The 21,355-nt window shown below is 42.5% G+C and overlaps 1 protein-coding gene across 6 annotated transcripts in view; it reads left to right on the top strand.

Moving 5' to 3' along the window:
- The first annotated feature begins 446 nt into the window (after nucleotides 1-446).
- DTD1 (D-aminoacyl-tRNA deacylase 1) overlaps nucleotides 447-21,355 on the top strand; it is a 172,539-nt gene continuing 151,630 nt past the window's right edge. For 5 of the 6 annotated variants that reach the window (XR_011494539.1, XR_011494538.1, XR_011494537.1 and 2 more), the window contains exons 1-3: nucleotides 474-631; nucleotides 5,404-5,494; nucleotides 7,666-7,901. Coding sequence is in view for 2 of the 6 variants with exons in the window: in XM_070485520.1 (XP_070341621.1) it covers nucleotides 589-631; nucleotides 5,404-5,494; nucleotides 7,666-7,901 (370 nt within the window). In the remaining 4 variants the exon portion in view is untranslated. Of the gene's footprint in view, nucleotides 632-5,403; nucleotides 5,495-7,665; nucleotides 7,902-21,355 lie in introns of all 6 variants that reach the window. The other variant, XM_044748305.2, reaches the window with a different exon arrangement.

The raw sequence follows: 21,355 nt of genomic DNA, 5'->3' as shown, positions 1-21,355 counted from the left end.
AGGAGGAATCAGACTTACAGAATCATATATCTCTATATTACCATGACATGGCTAAGTCAAATTTATAGTTAAACGGCTATTTTATGCAGCAGATCCTGTTCCATGGGGTTTCTGAGAAGCCATTGAGGCAAGAAGATGGAGGAAGAATTTGGGAGGATCTGTCCCCAGAGGAGTGGAAAAAAGGAATAGGGGAACACAGGATTCAGGACAAGGCTGGAATTTAAGGATGACTGACTGAAACCGGGCATGTGGAAAAAACCAGCACCCAAACTGGGATCTGGGCACGGATTGGGGGCTGGGCCGGGGCTCGCTGGATCCCAGAGTTCGGGCGGGTCCCGGCTGTGGGTGGGACCAAGGGTGGGGGCGGGGCCTATCATGGGCGGGCGGGGTTACGGCGAGGCCGCAGGGGGGGGCTTGACCCACGTGGGCGGGGCCACCCCGTGAGTGGGCGTGGCCGACGTGGGCGGGCCGACGGGACGCCGGGCGCGCTTCCTGGTGTCACCCGCAGAGGGCGCCGGCCGCAGAGCCGCCCGCGGTGTCGCGAGCCGGAAGGAGCCCGGCGCCGCCCAGCTCGCCCCAGCCGCCGCCATGAAGGCCGTGGTGCAGCGCGTCACCCGGGCCAGCGTCACAGGTCAGTCGGGCGGGGCCGGGCCCGGGAGGAGCCGCCCCTGACCCCGCGCTAGGCGGTCCCCGGCCGCCCGGGAGGTACCCCCACGCCGTCCCGCGGCCTCTCCGGCCGCGGCGGCTCCTGCGCGAGTTCGGCCCCCGCAGCCCCGAGTCCACGGCCGGCTCGGGGCGCCGCCGAGGCCGGAGCGCGCCGTCCACGTGCCTGGCCGGCCCCGCGCGTCCCGGTTTTAGGATCTCCGCTTTGGGTTCCTCATAAACGCGTCTTACTATGATTATCGTCATTTGTTCTGTCCAGAGTACAGGGTGGCAGAATCTCCGAGCATCCCCGTGGCCCGTTCTTCCCTGGAATGTTGCACGAGCAACATGTAGGGAGCATTTCCGGAGCAAGAACTCCCCCTTTCCAACGTTCTGTTTTAAATTTCCCATTTTTGCCCATTTTCTGCATGTCCCAATTTTTATGGAGATTGACGTCCAATGAAATGTACAGATGTGAAGAGTGGTTCATTTGGATGAGTTCTGACAGTTGTGTCCACCCACGTGACCAGCGCCCAGACTAGATGCAGGACGTCCCCAGCCCCGGCACACCCCTCTTCCTCACGCCGAACCTTGCAGGATGGGGTCAGAATCTAAAGAATTCAAGATCAGCTATCTCTCTTCACCAATTTCTTGTGGACCTAGCCACCCAACGATTAGTCAACACTTCGTCACTCCAGCCTGGTTTGGACATCAGGGGTCTAGATGATTAATGTAGATAATGTAGTCGTTTTAAAAACTCAAACCAAGATAATAAAGATGTTAAAAAAACATTTAAATGACAAACTTTAGATTGTCTTGTAGTCTTTTCTATTTTTATTGGCAGAATTATAATATTGTTTTAGTTGAGGTAATTCCAGAAATCCTTTGCTTCAAGCCAGTCTACACCAAATATGTGTTCTTTCTGTCCACAAAAGTATAAATCTAAAAACAAAATCCCCTAAAGAAACAACCAAATCCCCTAAAGAAACAACCAAACCCAGCAAAACCGTATATTTAGATCTGAGATTCTACTTTTCAGTGATTTCTGAGGTGTTCTGATAACTGGTTTTGGATATGGTCCTGGAGTAATAGAGACTAGAATAGCGCTGGGATTTATAGAATTTTAAAACAAAGATTTTTAGCATTTCACTTAATATTTAAATTCACTAGAACTGGGAAAATTCATAGATGAAAAGGTTTTTTGCTTTTTTGAGAATAATCTAGTAGTCTGCTCTATGTGGTCATCATCAACAGTGAGTAAACTTTCGAGAATTTAAGTTTTGATTTTCTTTCTCCTGAACTCTCCATCCTGCTGATATGGAATATTGAAAACATATAGTCTGTGAGATTTGCTGAATGGTGTTTGAGTGATTTTAGTTTACTATTGAAATTGCATGCTTTTAGTTAAAAACCAACCGACCAACCTGTGTATTAAAAAAGATGAATGTTGGGCTGCCCGGTGGGCAGCGGTTAAGTTCGCACGTTCTGCTTTGGCGGCCTGGTTCGCCGGTTCGGTTCCCGGCTGCTGACATGGCACCGCTTGGCAAACCATGCTGTGGCAGGTGTCCCACATAAAGTAGAGAAAGATGGGCACGATGTTAGTTCAGGGCCAGTCTTCCTCAGCAAAAGGAGGAGGATTGGCAGCAGTTAGCTCAGGGCTAATCTTCCTCAAAAAAAAACAGATGAGTGTTAATTGTGGGAAGGTGTTAATAATTTGGGTGTTAATAAAATGGAATTGTCTCTCAGTGCTGGAGGGACCTTCGAGTTAGCCAGGCCTTCTAGTTGAATTGTGACGGAAAGATTTTCTGATTCCTTTAAAATGTGGCTGGCTTCACTGAAGTGTGACTGTGTGAATGGCATTTTATTTCAGGGATTCTAAAACGTCACTTCCTATTTTATGGTTGGGACAGAGTAGAATATTAGGAGTCACATCTTATTATGTGGCAGATTCATTTTATGAGATCGCTCAGGCACATTTTGATGCCTTATTATGGTTATTGTGATAATCTGATTTTGAAAGCTTTATTATGGAACATTTCAAACATAATCATTTGGTTACACAGATGGAGTAGTACAGTGACCTCCATGTCCCATCGCTCAGCTTCAGCAGCTAAATTCTGAACAGAATCACAGAACGTTGGGAAGAGGAGCGAAAATGGTTGGGTTTGATGCATTAATTTGGGAGGTTGTGAATTCTCGAAGAAGAAGAGGTCGAGTGATGCCACTCCTACTTGGAGAAGTTGACCAAACATCTCAGGGCTTTTCCAGCCCTGTGATCTGTCGTCTAAAATGGTGATTCTCAGGTTTTTTCCTTGGAAATCCTTTCTCTTGGAAATTATAGAAATTTGTCTATAATAAAAGATCTCTTTGAACTTCCTAATTCTTCTGCTTGTCCCTGGAGGAGGGAGAAAACTGCTCCAAAATAAGAGAGCCAACCATCATGTATAGACTCTGGGGCATAATTTGTTTCTTATTAAGACACTAATACAATATAAAAATGCTGAAAATCTTCAAATAGTGATTTGAATCACTTCAAATAGTGATTCTACTTTTGAGACTCTACTCTGAGAAGATAATCCTAATTATAGGAAAAGCTTTAGAGGGCTGAATAGGCAGAGCACAGAGGATTCTTCGGGCGGTGAAACTACTCTGTACGATACCGTAGTGGTGGATGCGCGTCATTACACATTGGTCCGAACCCGTGGATGTACACCACCAAGAGGGAACCCTAATGCAAACTCTGGACTCTGAGTGTAGGCTCATCAGTTGTAACAGGTGTACCCCTGTGGTGGGGGATGTTGATAATGGGGGAGGCTGTGCGTGTCGGGGGGCAGAGGGTATACGGGAAATCTCTGTACCTTCTGCTCAGTTTTCCTGTGAACCTAAAACTGCTCTGAAAAGTAAAATGTATTAAAAAAAAAAAGCTTTAGTGTACAAAGATTTTCATCACAGTGTTATTTATTGAATGAAAATTTTGAAACAAGCCATGTATCCAGCTAGATGGGATGGCTAGTCAGTCCTTTGGATGGAATGCAATTATTCCACTTGATGGGATGCAACTATTAGAAGATGTTTAGGAAAAGCTTAGAACATGGAAAAATCCTTATGCAAAGTTAAAAGAAACGATGAGACAGAAAAATTTATATACAATATTATTACAGTAGTTGAAAACATATATGAAGTAAAATCTATGAATAGAGAAATAGCAAAAGGAAATCATTCAACTATGAGAGTGCTTGTCCCTGGGTGTTCTTTTTTCCTTCCTGTTTCCTGCATTTTCCAAATTTTCTATAACGTATATGCATTACTTTAATGGTGGATATAGCTAAATAATCATTATTTTTTAAGGTTTTAAAACATACTTTGGGGAACATTTAGGAAATATATTGACATTGTAAGAAAATAATATTGATTTCTTTAAAGAACAGATAGAGCCAAAGACTTTGTCTAAAGCCATGCAAACTCCGATTGTTTACTAGTTGTGTCAAAACGGATTATTTCTCTTTGAGTCAGTGGCTCAAAGGACAGTAAATCACTCATAGTCGGTTATAACAAAGGCAGCACAAGAAAATATTAAAATATTTATGTGTTTTTAACATAAAAATAAGAGAAATTAGGCTTTCCTGATATTTCAGGAATGGGTTGATGTTGGTGCTCCTCTTGGGTCTGAATGTCAGGTGGTCCCTTGTCAGACACCTGACGGAAGAGGGGGGAGTCTCACTTTTTCCTTAGCTTACGGAGTATTGCACTGTGGTCCAGCCTATTTTGCCTTGTCAGGTATATTTAGGATATTTAGATATTATTATCCAGCGGAAGCAAACAAGAAGAAGATGGCAGAGTTGATCTTTCTCCTGATTGGAACATTAGATCAGTACATGATAAAGTAACAAAACACCAGTAATCTAATGAGATTTGGCAAAAAGTTGACCAAAAAAATTGAAAGTGATGAAGATCAACATTTGAAATATGAGTTTAGGTTCACCATCATAATGATGCCTCTTGGCCTAAGTACTGTGCTGGCACCGAGATACTGTCTAACGGGAGCAGAGCATACATTTGACTGCAAATACATACACATATGTTTGCAATAGGAGTCTGTGTTCAGAGGCTTTTTTTTTTTAAATAGATGAGGTGCATGATTCATAAAGATTTGGAGATCATTTGCTTAGACTGTAACTTTAGTACTAAACTGGGAAATGATAGAAGTTTGCTGACTTGAAGCTTAATGTATACATGTGGTTTTTTTGTATAATATATTTGTCTTCTCTGCAGTAAGTAAAAAAAAGTCACCTCTTTGTTTTTATGACATAAATGTTTTCCATTTTGTGCCACCTGTGTATTGTGTTACCACACTGCTGATTTCCAAGAAAAGCAGCTATCTCCTTTCTGAGAATTAACATAACTGAGCCAGATTCCCTGGGGAGGAAATCTCTGTTCTCTTTTTACAGATGGGCACACTCCATCATAGAAAGTTTCAGGTGTCTTGCCCAAGGTAGGACAGATGAAAACATGGCCCTAAAATCTTGCTTAATGGTTGTTCACTTCACAACTCATTCATTCCAGATATAACATCAGAATGGACATGAATTATGGTTGTCTAACTGCATTTGTGTAACTCCTTTCCTTTTTCAATACCTACTGACTTTGCCAAAGAAGTTATGAGAAGTATATGTGATGTTTAAACATTCCTATAGTTACTTGAAAGTGCTTCATGGCACCTGTTTGGTTCAGAGTCTTGTTTCCCTTCTGTTTCCTTTCTAGTTGGAGGAGAGCAGATAAGTGCCATTGGACGGGGCATCTGTGTCTTGCTGGGTATTTCTCTGGAAGATACACAGAAGGAACTGGAGCACATGTAAGATGTGGATTTCTGAGTTTGCTATATGAATAGGATAAGTGATGGTTATATCTACAGAAATATGTATGCTAGAAACTTCCATAATATTTTGCTCCTAAAAAGTAAGCCCCTGTCACTTTTATCCGTGTCCCATTCGATGTAGTATGGTTATCTCTGTGTTTCAGATGAGGAGACCGAGGAAGAGTAGTTGTCAAACGTCACCCACTAAGTCTTCAGCAGAGTGGGGGTACAATTTAGTCCCCATCCGTATTTGCTGCTACATTTGCAAAGCATTCTTACTGCAGAAACTGAGCCTCTTTTCTTATGAATGATTTCTGTTTTTCAATTTGAGCATTATTGTCTTTCCACTATTTATGCATTTTAAAACTACCCACTTGTTCATGTACATATAGGATCTGGAGCTCAGGGAGGTTAAATTACTTGCTCAAGGTCACGCATACACACTAAGCAAAAAGCTCAAACCCGAGTCATAATCTCAGCTAGCTGACCTGGAAGCCAGTGCTCTTTTTGTTAAGATAGAGGAGTTTGTCACTGCTGTTGCCTGGCTGGGTCTCTTAGTATGGGCAGCTTCCCCACTCCCCATTGTTGGTGTCGCAGTCCAGTGTACACATCAGGATAGATGTGGAGAGGGCTGATGGCCACTCTGAGTTTATTATAACCAGTGTTTCAATATATACATAGCTTACATCTGTTAAACATACACAGGTGTTCTGGATGAAGTAATTAGTGAATGCCAAGAATTCTTAGTGATTTCTCAAGGAGCCCTTCCTCGCCTCTGTTTTGATATTATCATGTTATTGCTGTGCTTGTATATTTTTATCTCGGAGCAGGCAAGGTCTCCTAGGCAATGGCCCCTCCTGCTCCCGGTATCGATATCGTGTCTCCATCTATGCCCCCAGGTGACCATGCGTGTCTTAGGTTGCCTCCCCCTGGAGGTCTTACCCGTCATTGGCTGACCGGCCTTCTCACCTCTGGGTCACAGTTTGTTGGCAAGCCTTTTCCAGTGATTGTTAACCCTTCCTGCGTCAGGGGCGGCTACACCCATGTTCATTCTCTCCCCAGCACCGCTTGGCACATTTACTTCAGATGCTTGGGTCCATTTATTCTGCCCCTTGGTCCTCGGAGCCTGGGGATAACCCCTCAATTGTCCCGTTTGTATTAGGTTGAAAATCACACTTGCAACCTAATTCCTGCTAAGGTGTTGATGACTGATAAGGACAGTTCAGTACCACTTCAGGGATGTTGGTATTTTAATAGCTGTCGCCTGGATACTCAAGAGTCAGTAGGGTGGTGTCATGGTCAAAAGCTGGGAGCCTAGGTCTCAGTCTCTTTATGGCTCATATGACCTACTAGACGCACATAGGGCAGACCTCTGCTGTGGAGGGGGGTGATGAATAGTGCCGCCACAGAGGGCACCCATATAAAGCGTCAGGGACTTAGTATTTGTAGAGCCCTTGAACATGCCTTCAACATCCTCCACAAAGGCAGCTTTCAAATGGTGGAATTTCAACTTTTGTGCAGGGAGTTCTTTGCTATGCTTCTCAAATCTGATCTCTTAAATGTTACTTGGTCCTCTTCCTTGCCATGGTGGCTGTCCTTTGTCATCCACACTTATAGAGAAAGCTCCTCTAGGGCTTAAGGAACATGTGACTTAGTTGTCAAGGTGTCTCTCCTCAGATCTTTTTGCATAATTGCAATAACCATGAGTTTTCTCCAGGATATTTGCTGAATTGTTCATTTTGAGTAGCTCCAAGAAAGGGTGGAAAAATGGGGTGTCATTTATCCCAGCCTAAAGATGGAATGCTTCTATAAAAAATTAGAATTGGACCCTTGTTTTGACATATCCTCCAATTTGAAGGAGCAGATAATGGGTGGCTGTCCTCTTAGCGCCACTCCCCACCAGCAGCTGCTGTGAATTGGAGGGACTGGCAAAAAAAGGAAATCTCCAAACAACTCTATGAGGTAGGACTGTTATTACCCCATATTACAGATGAGGAAACTGAGGCATAGAGTAGATAAGTAACTTGCCTATGGTCACACCTCCTATAAGCGATGGAGACAATATTATGTTCTTATTTGGCAGGGTGCTGGTGACAGTTTGGGGGATGGAGTGTGCTGGGGGGGCTTGTGATTCTTCAGGTGGCTCTCACTGCTGTATTTCCCCTTAGGGTCCGGAAGATTTTAAACCTGCGTGTGTTTGAGGATGAAAGTGGGAAACACTGGTCAAAGAGTGTGATGGACAAACAGTATGAGGTGCTGTGCATCAGCCAGTTTACCCTCCAGTGCGTCCTCAAGGGAAACAAGCCCGACTTCCACTTGGCGATGCCCACGGAGCAGGCAGAGGGCTTCTATAACAGCTTCCTGGAGCAGCTGCGCAAGAATTACAGGCCGGAGCTCATCAAAGGTAGGCAGGAGAGGGAGCTTGCTGGGAGGGGAGTTTCCAGGACGCTTCCAGGCAGGGGGAGAAGAGAATCTGCAATTGCAACATGGCCTTTTCCAGAAAGTTTGTTGTTTATGTTTTTTTTTCCTTTTTCTCCTCAAATCCCCCCAGTACATAGTTGTATATTTTAGCTGTGTGTCCCTCTAGTTGTGGCATGTGGGACACTGCCTCAACATGGCCTGACGAGTGGTGCCGTGACCGCGCCCAGGATCCGAACCGGCGAAACCCTGGGCCGCCGAAGCGGAGCGCACAAACTTAACCACTTGGCCACGGGGCCGGGCCTCCTGTTGTTCATGTTTATTACTTACTTAAAACAGCATAAAGGCTGCTGCTACTGCTGCTGTTGTACGTGTCCTCTGAATGCCTCTGTTACCTTTCTTCCTTCTTCATTCTTCTGTTCACATTTGAAAGTGTTTAGCAGCACACAAGTGTGTCTGATATAGTGATGTTTTATTTTGGTCGCTTACCCCGTCTGAGAGAAATACAATGCAAGCCACAAATATGAGCCACATGTAAATTTCAAGTAGCCATATTAAAAAAGGTAAGAAGAAATAAGTGAAATTGATTTTACAAGTATATTTTATTTAGCCCAGTATATCCCAAATATTATGATTTCACCATGTAATCAACATAAGAAGTTATGAATGAGATATTTTACGTTCTTTTTTTTGTACTTTTTCTTCTAAATCTGGTGTGTAGTTTATACTGACAGCACTTCTCAGATTGGACCAGCCACACTTCACGTGCCCAGTAACTGTGTGGCTAATGGCTGTCATATTGGACAGTATGGGTTTAGGTCTTAGCTTAACTGGTTATTGTCAGGAATGCCAACCTACTTTGACCAACCAATATTAAATCTGAAAAATGGCTCAGAATAGTGGTCCTGGTTTGTGGGAGAATTATAAATCTGAAATCATGAATCTTTTTGAGAGAACCTTTCATTTCTAGTCTGTTTTCGTGTTTCTGGGGTTAAATTGCATTTGATACCATCATGTTCTGCCCATTTCTTCAAGTTATTGGACAACAAATTTAGCCTCCTTTGGTAATGCACCTCAGGATCAGACCTTTCTAGGTAGAATGTCTCTTTCAATATCTAACTGCAGTTTCTTTTGCTGCCATCATACTCTTTTGTAGACATCTAATAGTTGTTAATAGTTAACTCTGTAGTATTTCCTATACTTTAATGTTCTCTCTCTGGATTGAACAAATCCAGATTCGTTTTTTATTGGACCTATTTTCAACAATAAGCAATAAAAGTTATTCCATGCGCTCGAAGCTCTTAGCAGAGTCCCACGTTGAGGATTATCAGCTCATCAGATTCGCTCATGTTTAGACGAGCGATATTCCTACCCCTTTGCCATTTCCTTTTATTTTAATTCTCCTTTGACTTATATAAAGTCTCCATTTGCCATAAGGACATATAGATTGTGTGTGATCAGGACACTCCTACCTTACATCCAATCCCACTTTTACGTGGGTCCTGGTAGAGCAGAATATATTTGCCTCTTCTGGAAAAATCCAAGTTTAGAACTCCATTCACAAGTCTGGTCATGGATGTCTCCAGTACTTTCTCCCACCTGTGGCCACTGGGATTCTCCGATGTGGCTTTGCTGCAAACATGTTTCTTCCCAGAATTAGTAATTAAGTCAAGTCTTCTGAATAATTATTTTTTTTTACCAAGCTGAGGATTAAGTGCTGCCAGCATTGTCTTCTCTGCTTGATGTTTGTAGAATCATCCCATTTCTGAGTAATCTCAGACGTATTTTAGAATGCTTTGAGGTCCCTTGAAAGGATGAGCACAAAGAATATCATAAAAGCATAAGTGAAGGCACTTTAAGTGGGAGAACATTGATGGGTGTTAAGGAATACTCGAGTGAAAACAAAACAGCTTTCATCTAAGTCCTTAAAGAGGAGTGTTTTGTGTATTTTCAGGTGCTTTGTGTTCCTAGAAACACCTTTTACTTTTTGAAATGATGTGTATTTTATCCAGGTAATTATATGAAGTGCCTGAAGCAATGTACTGTAAACAATATAATTTTATAATGGATCAGAATTTAAGCTCATGGGATATGATACATCTGATCATTGTGATGGTAAATAGACATGAATAATGCAAGGAGTTTTAATCAAAATTTATTTCCAAATCCTTTGGACTTTTGGAGGCACTACAGTGCTATCAACAGTGCATTACTCACTCTTTCAGCCTTTTATCTCTTCTACGGTCTTCAGTGGCAAATGCGTAGAGCATGGTTTACACGTTTGCTGTCTTTTGGTTAATTGTGAGAATTTGGCTTCCAGCTCTAAAATGGAAAACCCTATGTGAGCTGAAGGGATGTTGGAACACAAACAAACTGCTAAATACATTTTCCTTATTTGAGGATTTTCAGGGCCGCTATAGCAACTTTAAGACTTAAAGTACTTTAATTAGATTAAAAAATGTAAATTTCTCCCCAGTTTTATTGAAATATAATTGATACGTAATGCCCTTTTAGTTTTAGTTGTATAACATGATGATTTGCTGTATGCATGTATTATGAAGTGATCACCACAGTAAGTTCAGTTAACATCTGTCACCTTACATAGTTACATTTTTTTTCTTGTGATGAGAGCTTTGAAGATCTGCTCTGCTAGCAACTTTTTTTATTGAGTTCCTAATAGTTTACGTCATTGTGAAATTTCAGTTGTACGTTATTTCTTCTCTGTCACCACGTAAGTGCTCCCCTTCACCCCCTGTGCCTACCTCCCACCCCCCTTCCTCTGGTAACCACTGAGCTGTTCTCTTTTCCATGTGTTTGTTTATATTCCACATATGAGTGAAATCATCTGGTGTTTGACTTTCTCAGTCTGGCTTATTTCGCTTAACATAATACCCTCCAGGTCCATCCATGCTGTTGCAAATGGGATCAATTTGTCTTTTTTTCTGGCTGAGTAGTATTCCATGGTATATATATACCACATCTTCTTTATCCAGTCATCTGTCACTGGGCACCTAGGTTGCTTCCATGTCTTGACTATAGTGAATAGTGCTGCAATGAACATAGGGTTGCATAGGTCACTTTGGATCGTTGAATTCAAGTTGTTTGGATAGATACCCAGTAGTGGGATAGCTGGGTCCTATGGTATTCCTAGCAACTTTTAATATATGATACAGTGTTGTTAACATTGGTCACCATGCTGTACATTATATCCCTAGAACTTATTTATCTTATAACTGGAAATGGTACCTTTTGGCCACCTTTACCCGTTTCCCACCCCCCTGCCCCACCCCTGCATCTGACAACCACCAGTCTGTTCTCTGTATCTGTGAGTTTGGCTTTTTTAGATTCCACATATAAGTGAGATCATGGAGTATTTGTCTTTGACTCATCTCACTTAGTGTAAAGCCCTCAGAGTCCATTGGTGTTGTCAAAAATGGCCAGATTTCATTATTTTTTATGGCTGAATAATAGTCCATCTTATATATGTAGTGTTGATGGACACTCAGGATTTTTCATTGTCTTGGCTTTTGGTTTAATGAGATTTAACATTTATTTTCACTTCTTTCTTCTTTAATGACTGAAAATTTATTTTAAATTTATATTTATTTTGCCTCTCTTACCTGTTAAAGACCGAGGGGAAGATTGTTGTCTCCTTTGTGCCTTCTCTTTCTTCCTTCACTGCCTCAGTGAGTACCCATGTGCCTTCAGCCATGGACTCAGCTGTGGCTTATGTGCTGGACAGCAAAGTCTACTGACCTCGGTTCCCAGTCTGCTTGGTGATGGGACCCCAAACTGTTTCCCTGGGTTCCGTGTGGAATGGGAACCCTGGAGGGCAAGCTAGTTATGGTTTGGTCCTCACATGCTTTTATTATTATTATTCCTATTAATATTATTATTAGTGTAAGGCATGCTAAAATACATCTGTCAAGGGCTTATTATGTGCCAGGCCTTGTGCAAGAGTAAACACCTCCATTCTTAGAGTCATGGAATCCTGACAGCAACCCTACCAGGTGGGCAGTAGGATTACCCCCATTCTGCAGCAAGGTAACCATGGAAGGTCACTCAGCATGTAAGTGGCAGAGCCTGGAGTGGACCAGCAGCCATCTCTAGAGGCCAAGCTTCACTGACATCTTCGCTTCACTGTAGAATTCACATCCTCTTGACTTTTTGGCCTTTTCACTATCCTTCTGAATTCGTCACATCTGTTGAGACTTTCCTGCCTTCTCTGCTGTGCTTAAGGAGATCACTGGAGGGGTTGTTGGATCTCGAGTAGGTCTAGTAAGAGGGGAGCAGTACAGCCTGACGCCAGGTGGTCCTTCATCTCAGAGCAGTGATGTTAATCTAGAATTTTAGCCCTGTTTCTGTTGGGGGAGATTTTATTGGTTCCGTTCAAGTCATGTTTTTGTGCCTGCTCTATTGATAAGACACTGATTATCTGCCAGCCCTCGTACCAGGCTTTGGTTATGTGGTGCTGAGCAGCAGAGCTGCTGTTCCTGCTGTAAAGGAGCTCCCAGTCTAGCGGGAAAGAGAGTAAACAAGCGTGGCTGTTTCTGCTGTAGCAAGATACGTGTTTCTGAAGAAACTCACATTCTGCAAAATGACCACTAAGACTATCAGGGCTCGTGGGAAAACCACTGAAGATCCATGGCTGGTCCAAAAGGGAGTGGGCACTTGTTTTTCCTTTTTTTTAGATTGGCACCTGAGCTAACATCTGTTGCCAATCTTTTTTTTTTTCCCTGTCCTTTTTCCCCAAAGTCCCCCAGCACATAGTTGTGTATTCTAGTTGTAGCTCCTTCTGGTTGTGCTATGTGGGATGCCACCTCAGCATGGCCTGATGAGCAGTGCCATGTCCGCGCCCAGGATTTGAACCAGTGAAACCCCAGACTGCCAAAGCAGAGCGCGCAAACTTAACCACTTGGCCATGGGGCCGGTGCCTGTTTTTCACTTTATAAAATACAGTCAGAAGGCCTTCTGCTGCCAGTGCTGGGGGCTTTTCCCTTTTTTGCTGAAGGTGATCATTTTACTCCCACTGTTCTGGCTGTCCTAGCTTAAGAAAACCAACCTCTGACCCCAGGCAGCCTCTGTGTTATGGGCGCATTCCCTTATTTACGAGTTGTGTGTGATGTATGCCTTGAGGGAGTGTTTGGGGCTGAATAACAGAGGTAGGTGCTGGGGTAGTGGTGGCTCATGTCATTGGGCTCGTGTGTGTCTGTTCTGTGTTTGAGTGGTCCTGTGTTGGACCTTCTTGACTCATCGCACTAGTAGCCAGGTGGAAGGTTGTTACTCTTTATGCATCTACTTGGGCGTGTACACTCACTCCTGGTTACATAGAAGCTGGGGCTAGTAGATAGCATGTCACTTACTTTGGAAACACCCTTACTTGTTTCTCTTCCCTAAACTCTGAGGGCCTCTTCTCCTTTTGTTGTAAAGACCCAGGGCAGAAGACAGGTGAACCTCAGAGCAGAGGTCAGGTTACCCAGGACTCTCTTGGTTTTAGCACTGAAGAGCCTGCATTCTCAGAAACCCCTCAGTTCTGGGAAAATGGATGACTGGTCACCCCACGAAGCAGCCCGGCAGCAGGGCAGTTCTCGGTACTGTTTAGGTCCGATGATATCCTCAGCGCAGTGCTCCTATAAGCGTATGAGATGAGGTAGGGGTCAGGATGACCATCAGGCAGTCTACTCTGCTTGGAGGAACAGCAAGGCTCATGACGAAGTCCCCAGGAAAGATGCATATTCTTGTCTAGTTCTAGGCAGGTGTGTGACTGGCCTGACAGGGTCCAGGAGGTTCAGGGACAAACTTGGAGGGAAGAGTGGAAGAGAGACCAAAACACTGAAAAACATTGACAATCTGATAACTTGGTCATGTGGTGGATTGGCCTGCTTCTCTCTTTGTTCACAGCAAGGGCAAATAGGAAGAGATGTCTGAACTGGGACCCAAAGGGAGAGAGAAGATGCAAGCTGTAGTATCAGAAAGTGTTTTGCAGTGTGACCCTTCATAGGCTCTTCCTGTGTCCCAGCAAATTTCCTAAGGCTGCACACTTGCTTTCTTTTCTTCCTTCCTTCCTTTCTTTCTCTCTTTTTGTTTGCTTTATTCGTTTATTTTTGGCATGCAGTAAAATTCACTCTTTAGACTTCAGTTCTGTGAGTTCTGGCAAATCCCCATAGTTATGTAACTACTCCCACAGTCAGCCCTTTGCCGCCCCTTTGTAGTCATGCCCTTCCCCATCTCCAGCCCCTGATCTGTTTTGCCTTACTATGATTTGCTCTGCACTTTTGGATGAAGGGTAGAGCCAGAATTTTCAGGGTGGTCAGTCACCCTCCTGGAGGATAAACTGCATGGCAGATTCCCATGAGTGCCCATCCACCAACATTTTTATGTAGGTGAAAATGGGTTAAATATTAACATTCAGGACACTGGGCAAAGTTACCTAAGATCAGCATGCAGCTTGAAGGGAGTGATCCCAGACTGTTCTGGGGGAGGAGGGCGCTTGGCTAGGGCACTTAGGCAGTCAGGAGCAAAACAAGTTGGGTGTGCGTGAGCTGGTCCCTGATGGAGCAGTGAGCATCAGAGTGGGGAGCATTGTCTCCATGTGTGGAGTCTGCAGAGTAACTGTGGGGTCTGCGGGGCCACCAAGTTAAGGGGTCAGAATTGGGGTTGACTGGAATTGAGGGAGGTCTCAGGTGATTACTGCAAAAGTAGCTGAAGCTTCTGCAACGGGTAGAAAGCTTCTGGGTGCAAGAAACAGACAGCCCTGCCCAACTGTCCTAAATAATAGAGGGTTTATCGCTTTATGATTGAAACATGCAGAGTTGTGATGAGTTCAGGTTCAGCTTCAGCTAGAGATTCCCTCTGTCCTTACTTCTGTGACTGTTTCTCTGGGATTCTGTTAACCCTGCTTTCCTGTGTGTGTGTCAGCCTTGTCCTCAGGCTGGCCTTCTGCAGGATAGCAACGATGGTTGCAGTCTTCACAATTTACCTTCCCAAGAGAACGAGCCTTTGTCTCTGCACTTCAAGCAGAAATCATGAAGGTGACTGATTGGACCAACTTGAGTCACGTGTCCACCCTTGAACCAAAGTGGGATGGACTGCATGGCTCAGCTCAGGTCACGTGTTTCAGGGAGTGTGGAGTCAGTGTCCGGGGAACCTTGTGGAGCCACAGTGGAAGTCTGGGGCTGTTGGGAAGGAGGAGGGATGAATACCTGCTGGGAGAACTACCTGAGAGTGCTCTTCTGTGTCCTTGCCTTGTTTATTGGTGGGTCACTGGGAGGTGGGATTAATAGGAATATGGGCAAGGGGAGTGGGCTGTCCTAGCAGGACTCTGCCTTCCTGTGGGCGGGGTTGGGGAGAGGACTGTCATAGATGTGTGTGCAATTCATAAGGGTCACTTTCACCTGTCTCGTCTTTCAGCAGCTGGGAGGTAAGGTACAAGTGGCATAATCACCCTGAATGGCACATTGGGGCCTGTTCTGCCCCAGTTGGCCTTGACTGGGTACTTTAAACCAAGCTGGCCCACCACACCTACATGACTAGAAATTTCAGCACTCTTGCCCTGTTTGGGGGCAGTGTGTTGGGAGTCCCCTGCGTTTGCATCTGTCCTTATACCCTTCCACGCTCTAGTTTGGTTCTGCTGGCCCCCTGACCCTATGGCTTTGTTGGAGCATCTCCTCTTTGCAGGAACTTGCCTACCTTGCCTTATGCTCCCCTTATCTATTGCTGCGTAACATACTACCCCTAAACTTAGTGGCTTAAAAATAACCATTGTGTCTTTCTCACAATTTGTGGGTCAAGAATCTAGGAAGGGCTTGGTGAGCACTTGTCTCTGATCCATGTGGTGTTGGCTGGGGGCTGAGGGATCTGCTTTACTTATTTATTTATTTTATTTTATTGAGGTCGTAAGCATTTATAACATTGTGAAATTTCAGTTGTACGTTATTATTTGTCAGTCGCCATATAAATATGCCCCTTTACCCCTTATACCCACCCCCCAACACTCTTCCCCTCTGGTAACGACCAAACTGTTTTCTTTGTCCATGTGTTAGTTTTTCTTCCATGTATGAGTAAAATCATACAGTGTGTGTCTTTCTCTGTCTGGCTGATTTCGCTTAACGTCATATCCTCAGGGTCCATCCAGGTTGTTGTGAATGGGATGATTTTGTCTTTTTTTGTGGCTGAGTACTATTCTCTTGTGTATATATACCACATCTTCTTTATCTAGTCATCAGGCACTTGGGTTGCTTCCACATCTTGGCTGTTGTGAATAATGCTGCAATGAATATAGGGGTGCATAAGTCTTTTTGAATTGTTGATTTCATGTTCTTTGGATAAATATCCAGAAGTAGGATAGGTGGGTCATATGGCATTTCTGTTTTTAATTTTTTGAGAACTCTCCATACTATTTTCCATAGTGGCTGCACCAGTTTGCATTCCCACCAGTAGCGTATGAGGGTTCCCTTTTCTCTACATCCTCTCCAACATTTGTGTTTTTTTGTCTTGGTGAGTATAGCCATTCTAATGAGTGTAAGGTGATATCTTAGTGTAGTTTTTTTTTTTAAAGATTGGCACCTGAGCTAACATCTGTTGCAAATTTTTCTTTTTTTTCTTCTTCTCCCCAAAGCCCCCCAGTACATAGTTGCATATTCTGGTTGTAGGTCCTTCTGGTTCTGCTTTGTGGGACGCCACCTCAGCATGGCCTGATGAGCGGAGCCAGTCCTCACCCAGGATCTGAATGGGTGAAACCTTGGGCTGCCACAGCAAAGCACACGAAGTTAACTACTCGGCCACAGGGCTGGCGCCCTTAGTGTAGTTTTGATTTGCATTTCCCTGATGATTAGTGACGTTGAACATCTTTTCATTTGCGTTTTGGCCATCTGTATATCTTCTTTGGAAAAATATCTGTTCATATCCTTTGCCCATTTTTTGATTGGGTTGTTTGTTTATTTGCTATTGAGTTGTGTGAGTTCTGTATATATTTGGGAGATTAACCCCATGTTGGATACATGATTTGCAAATATTTTCTCCCAGCTGGTGGATTGTCTTTTCATTTTGTTCCTGGCTTCCTTTGCCTTGCAGAAGCTCTTTAGTCTGATGAAGTCCCATTTGTTTATTTTTTCTGTTTTTACCCTTGCCTGAGTAGACATGGTATTCGAAAAGAGCCTTCTAAGACCTATGTGAAAGAGTGTACTTCCTATATTTTCTTCTAGGAATTTTATGGTTTCAGGTTTTACCTTCAAGCCTTGCATCTATTTTGAGTAGTGTTTTTTTGTTGGGAAAAAGATAATGGTCTACTTTCATTCTTTTTTTTTTTTTGTTATTGAGGTTGTAATAGTTTGCATCAATGTGAGGTTTCAGTCGTATGTTATTTCTTGACTGTCACCACATAAGTGCTCCCCTTCACCCCCTGTGCCCAACTCCCACCCCCTTTCCCTTGGTAACCACTGAACTGTTTTCCTTGTCTATGAGTTTGTTCATATTCCACATATGAGTGAAATCATCTGGTGTTTGTCTTTCTCAGTCTGGCTTATTTCACTTAACATATTCCTTCCATGTTGTGGCAAGTGGGATGAATTTGTCTTTTTTTATGGCCGAGTAGTATTCCGTTGTATATATACCACATCTTCTTTAACCGGTCATGGGTCGATGGGCACTTGGATTGTTTGCATGTATTGGCTATTGTGAATAGTGCTGCAATGAACACAGGGATGTGTATGTCACTTTGGATTGTTGATTTCAAGTTGTTTGGGTAGATATCCAGTAGTGGGGTAGCTGGGTCATATGGTATTTCTAGTTTTAGTTTTTTGAGGAATCTCCATACTGTTTTCCATAGTGGCTGCACCAGTTTGCATTCCCACCAGAAGTGTATGAGGGTTCCCTTCTCTCCACACTGTCTTCAACATTTGTTATATTTAGTCTTAGTGATTATAGCCATTTTAACAGGTGTAAGGTGGTATGTTAGTGTAGTTTTGATTTGCATTTCCCTGATGATAAGTGATGTTGACATCTTTTCATGTGTTTATTGGCCATCTGTATATCTTGTTTGGAAAAATGTCTGTTCATATCCTCTGCCCCTTTTTTGATCAGGCCGTTTTTCTTGTTGTTGTTCAATTGTGTGAGTTCCTTATATATTATGGAGGTTAACCCCTTGTTGGATATATGATTTGCAAAAATTTTCTCCAAGTTGGTGGGTTGTCTTTTGGTTTTGATCCTGGTTTCTTTTGCCTTGCAGAAGCTTTTTGGTCTGATGAAGTCCCACTTGTTTATTTTTCCTTTTGTTTCCCTTGTCTGAGAAGACATGGTGTTGGAAAAGATCCTTTTAAGTTTGATGTCAAAGAGTATACTACGTATATTATCTTCCAGGAGTTTTATGGTTTCAGGACTTACCTTCAAGTCTTTGATCCATTTTGAGTTTATTTTTGAGTATGGTGTGAGATAATGGTCTACTTTCATTCTTATGCATGTGACTGTCCAGTTTTCCCAGCACCATTTATTGAAGAGACTGTCTTTTCTCCATTGTGTGTTCATGGTACCTTTGTCGAAGATTAGCTGTCCATAGATTGCAGTTTTATTTCTGGGCTTTCAGTTCTGTTCCATTGATCTGTGTGCCTGTTTTTGTACCAGTACCATGCCATTTTGGTCACTATGGCTTTGTAGTACATTTTGAAGTCAGGGATTGTGATGCCTCCAGCTTTGTTCTTTTTTCTCAGTATTGCTTTAGCAATTCAGGGTCTTTGGTTGGCCCATATGAAATTTAGGATTCTTTGTTCTTTTCCATGAAGAATGTCATTGGGATTCTGATTGGGATTGCATTGAATCTGTAGATTGCTTTGGGTAGTATGGACATTTCAACTATGTTTATTCTTCCAATCCATATGCATGGAATCTCTTTCCATCTCTTTATGTCATCATCTCTTTCTTTCAATAGTGTCTTATAGTTTTCATTGTATAAGTCCTTCACCTCCCTGGTTAAGTTTATTCCTAGCTATTTTATTCTTTTCGTTGTGATTGTAAATGGGATTATATTCTTGACTTCTCTTTCTGTTAGTTTGTTATTAGAGTATAGAAATGGCACTGATTTTTCTAAGTTAGCTTTGTGCCCTGCAACTTTTCTGTAGTTGTTGATTATTTCTAATAGTTTTCTGATGGATTCTTTAGGGTTTTCTATATATAAAATCATGTCATCTGCAAACAGCAAGAATTTCGCTTCTTCATTGCCTGTTTTGATTCCTTTTATTTGTTTTTCTTGCCTAATTGCTCTGGCCAAAACCTCCAGTACTATGTTGAATAAGAGTGGTGAGAGTGGGGACCCTTTTCTTGTTCCTGTTCTCGGAGGGATAGCTCTCACTTTTTCCCTGTTGAGTATGATGTTGGCCGTGGCTTTGTCGTATATCACCTGTATTATGTTGAGGTACTTTCCTTCTATACCCATTTTACTGAGAGTTTTTATCATTAATGGCTATTGAATCTTATCAAATGCTTCCTTTGTGTCTATTGAGACAATGATGCGGCTTTTATTCTTCATTTTGTTAATGAGGTGTGTTACATTGATTGATTTGCAGATGTCAAACCATCCCTACATTCCTGTATAAATCCCACTCGATCATGGTGTATAATCTTTTTTCAGAATTGCTGTATTTGATTTTCCATTATTTTGTTGGTGATTTTTGCATCTGTGTTCATCAGCGATATTGGCCTGTAATTTTCCTTCTTTGTTTTGTCCTTGTCTGGCTTTGGGATCAGGGTAATGTTGGCCTCATAAAATGTGTTAGGAGGTGTTCCATCTTCTTCAACTTTTTGGAATAGTTTGAGAAGGATAGGTATTAAATCTTCTTTGAGGGGCTGGCCCCGTGGCTGAGTGGTTAAGTTTGTGTGCTCTGCTGCAGGCGGCCCAGTGTTTTGTTGGTTCGAATCCTGGGCACGGACATGGCACTGCTCATCAAACCACGCTGAGGCAGCGTCCCACATGCCACAACTAGAGAGGACCCACAACGAAGAATATACAACTATGTACCCGGGGGCTTTGGGGAGAAATAGGAAAAAAAAAATAAAATCTTTAAAAAAAAAAATCTTCTTTGAATGTTTGGTAGAGTTCTCCAGAGAACCCATCTTGTTCTGGACTTTTATTTTTTGCAAGGGTTTTGATTAGTGTTTCAATCTCTTTACTTGTGATTGGTCTAGTCAGATTCTCTATTTCTTCTTGATTCAGTTTTGGGAGGTTGTGTGAATCTAAGAATTTATCCATTTCTTCTAGATTGTCCAGTTTGTTGGCATATAGTTTTTCATAGTATTCTTTTATAATCCTGTCTATTTCTGTGATATCTGTTATAATTTCTTTTCTTTCATCTCTAATTTTATTTGAGCCTTCTCTCTTTTTTTCTTACTGAGTCTGGCTAAAGGTTTATCAATTTTGTTTATCTTCTCAAAGGATCAGCTCTTTGTTTCATTGATCCATTCTGTTTTTTTTTTGTTTGTTTCAGTTTCATTTATTTCTGCTCTAATTTTTTAATATTTCCCTTCTTCTGCTGACTTTGGGTTTTGTTTGTTCTTCTTTTTCTAATTCTGTCAGGTGTAGTTTAAGATTGCTTATTTGACATTTTTCTTGTTTGTTAAGGTGGGCGTGTGTTGTTATGAATTTCCCTCTTAGGACCACTTTTGCTGCATGTCTTATGAGTTGGTATGGTGTATTTTTCTTTTTGCTGTTCTCCAGATACTTTTGTTTCTTTTGAGGAAGATTAGCCCTGAGCTAACATCTGCTGCCAATCCTCCTCTTTTTACCGAGAAAGACTGGCCCTGAGATAACATCCATGCCCATCTTCCTCTACTTTTTATATGTGGGGCGCCTGCCACAGCATGGCTTGCCAAGCAGTGCCATGTCCCCACTGGGATCCAAATCGGCGAACCCCAGGCCGCTGAAGCAGAACGTGCGAATTTAACCACTGTGCCACTGGGCCGGGCCCTCCAGATACTTTTTAATTTCTCTTTTAATTTCTTCAGTGACCCATTGGTTGTTTAGTGGCATGTTGTTTAGTCTCCACATATTTATCACTTTCCAGCTTTTTTTCTTGTAGTTAATTTCTAGTTTCATAGCATTATGGTCAGAAAAGATGGTTGATAAGATTTCAATCTTCTTAAATCTATTGAGGTTTGCCTTGTTTCCCAACATAGGGTCTATCCTTGAGAATATTCCACGTGCACTTGAGAAGAATGTGTATTCTGCTGTTTTGGGTAGAGTGTTCTGTATATATCTATTAAGTCTATCTGGTCTAGTTTTTTGTTTAAATCCACTGTTTCTTTGTTGATTTTCTGTGTGGATGATCTGTCTGTTTGTGTAAGTGATGCGTTAAGGTCTCCTACCATTATTGTGTTGTCAATATCTCCTTTTAGGTTTGTTAATAGTTGCTTTATGTACTTTGGTGCTCCTGTGTTAGGTGTATATATATTTAT

This window comes from Equus asinus, chromosome 15 (genome assembly GCF_041296235.1).
Source record: "Equus asinus isolate D_3611 breed Donkey chromosome 15, EquAss-T2T_v2, whole genome shotgun sequence".
NCBI classification, from domain to species: domain Eukaryota; kingdom Metazoa; phylum Chordata; class Mammalia; order Perissodactyla; family Equidae; genus Equus; species Equus asinus.
This window is presented reverse-complemented; position numbering and strand designations above follow the sequence as displayed.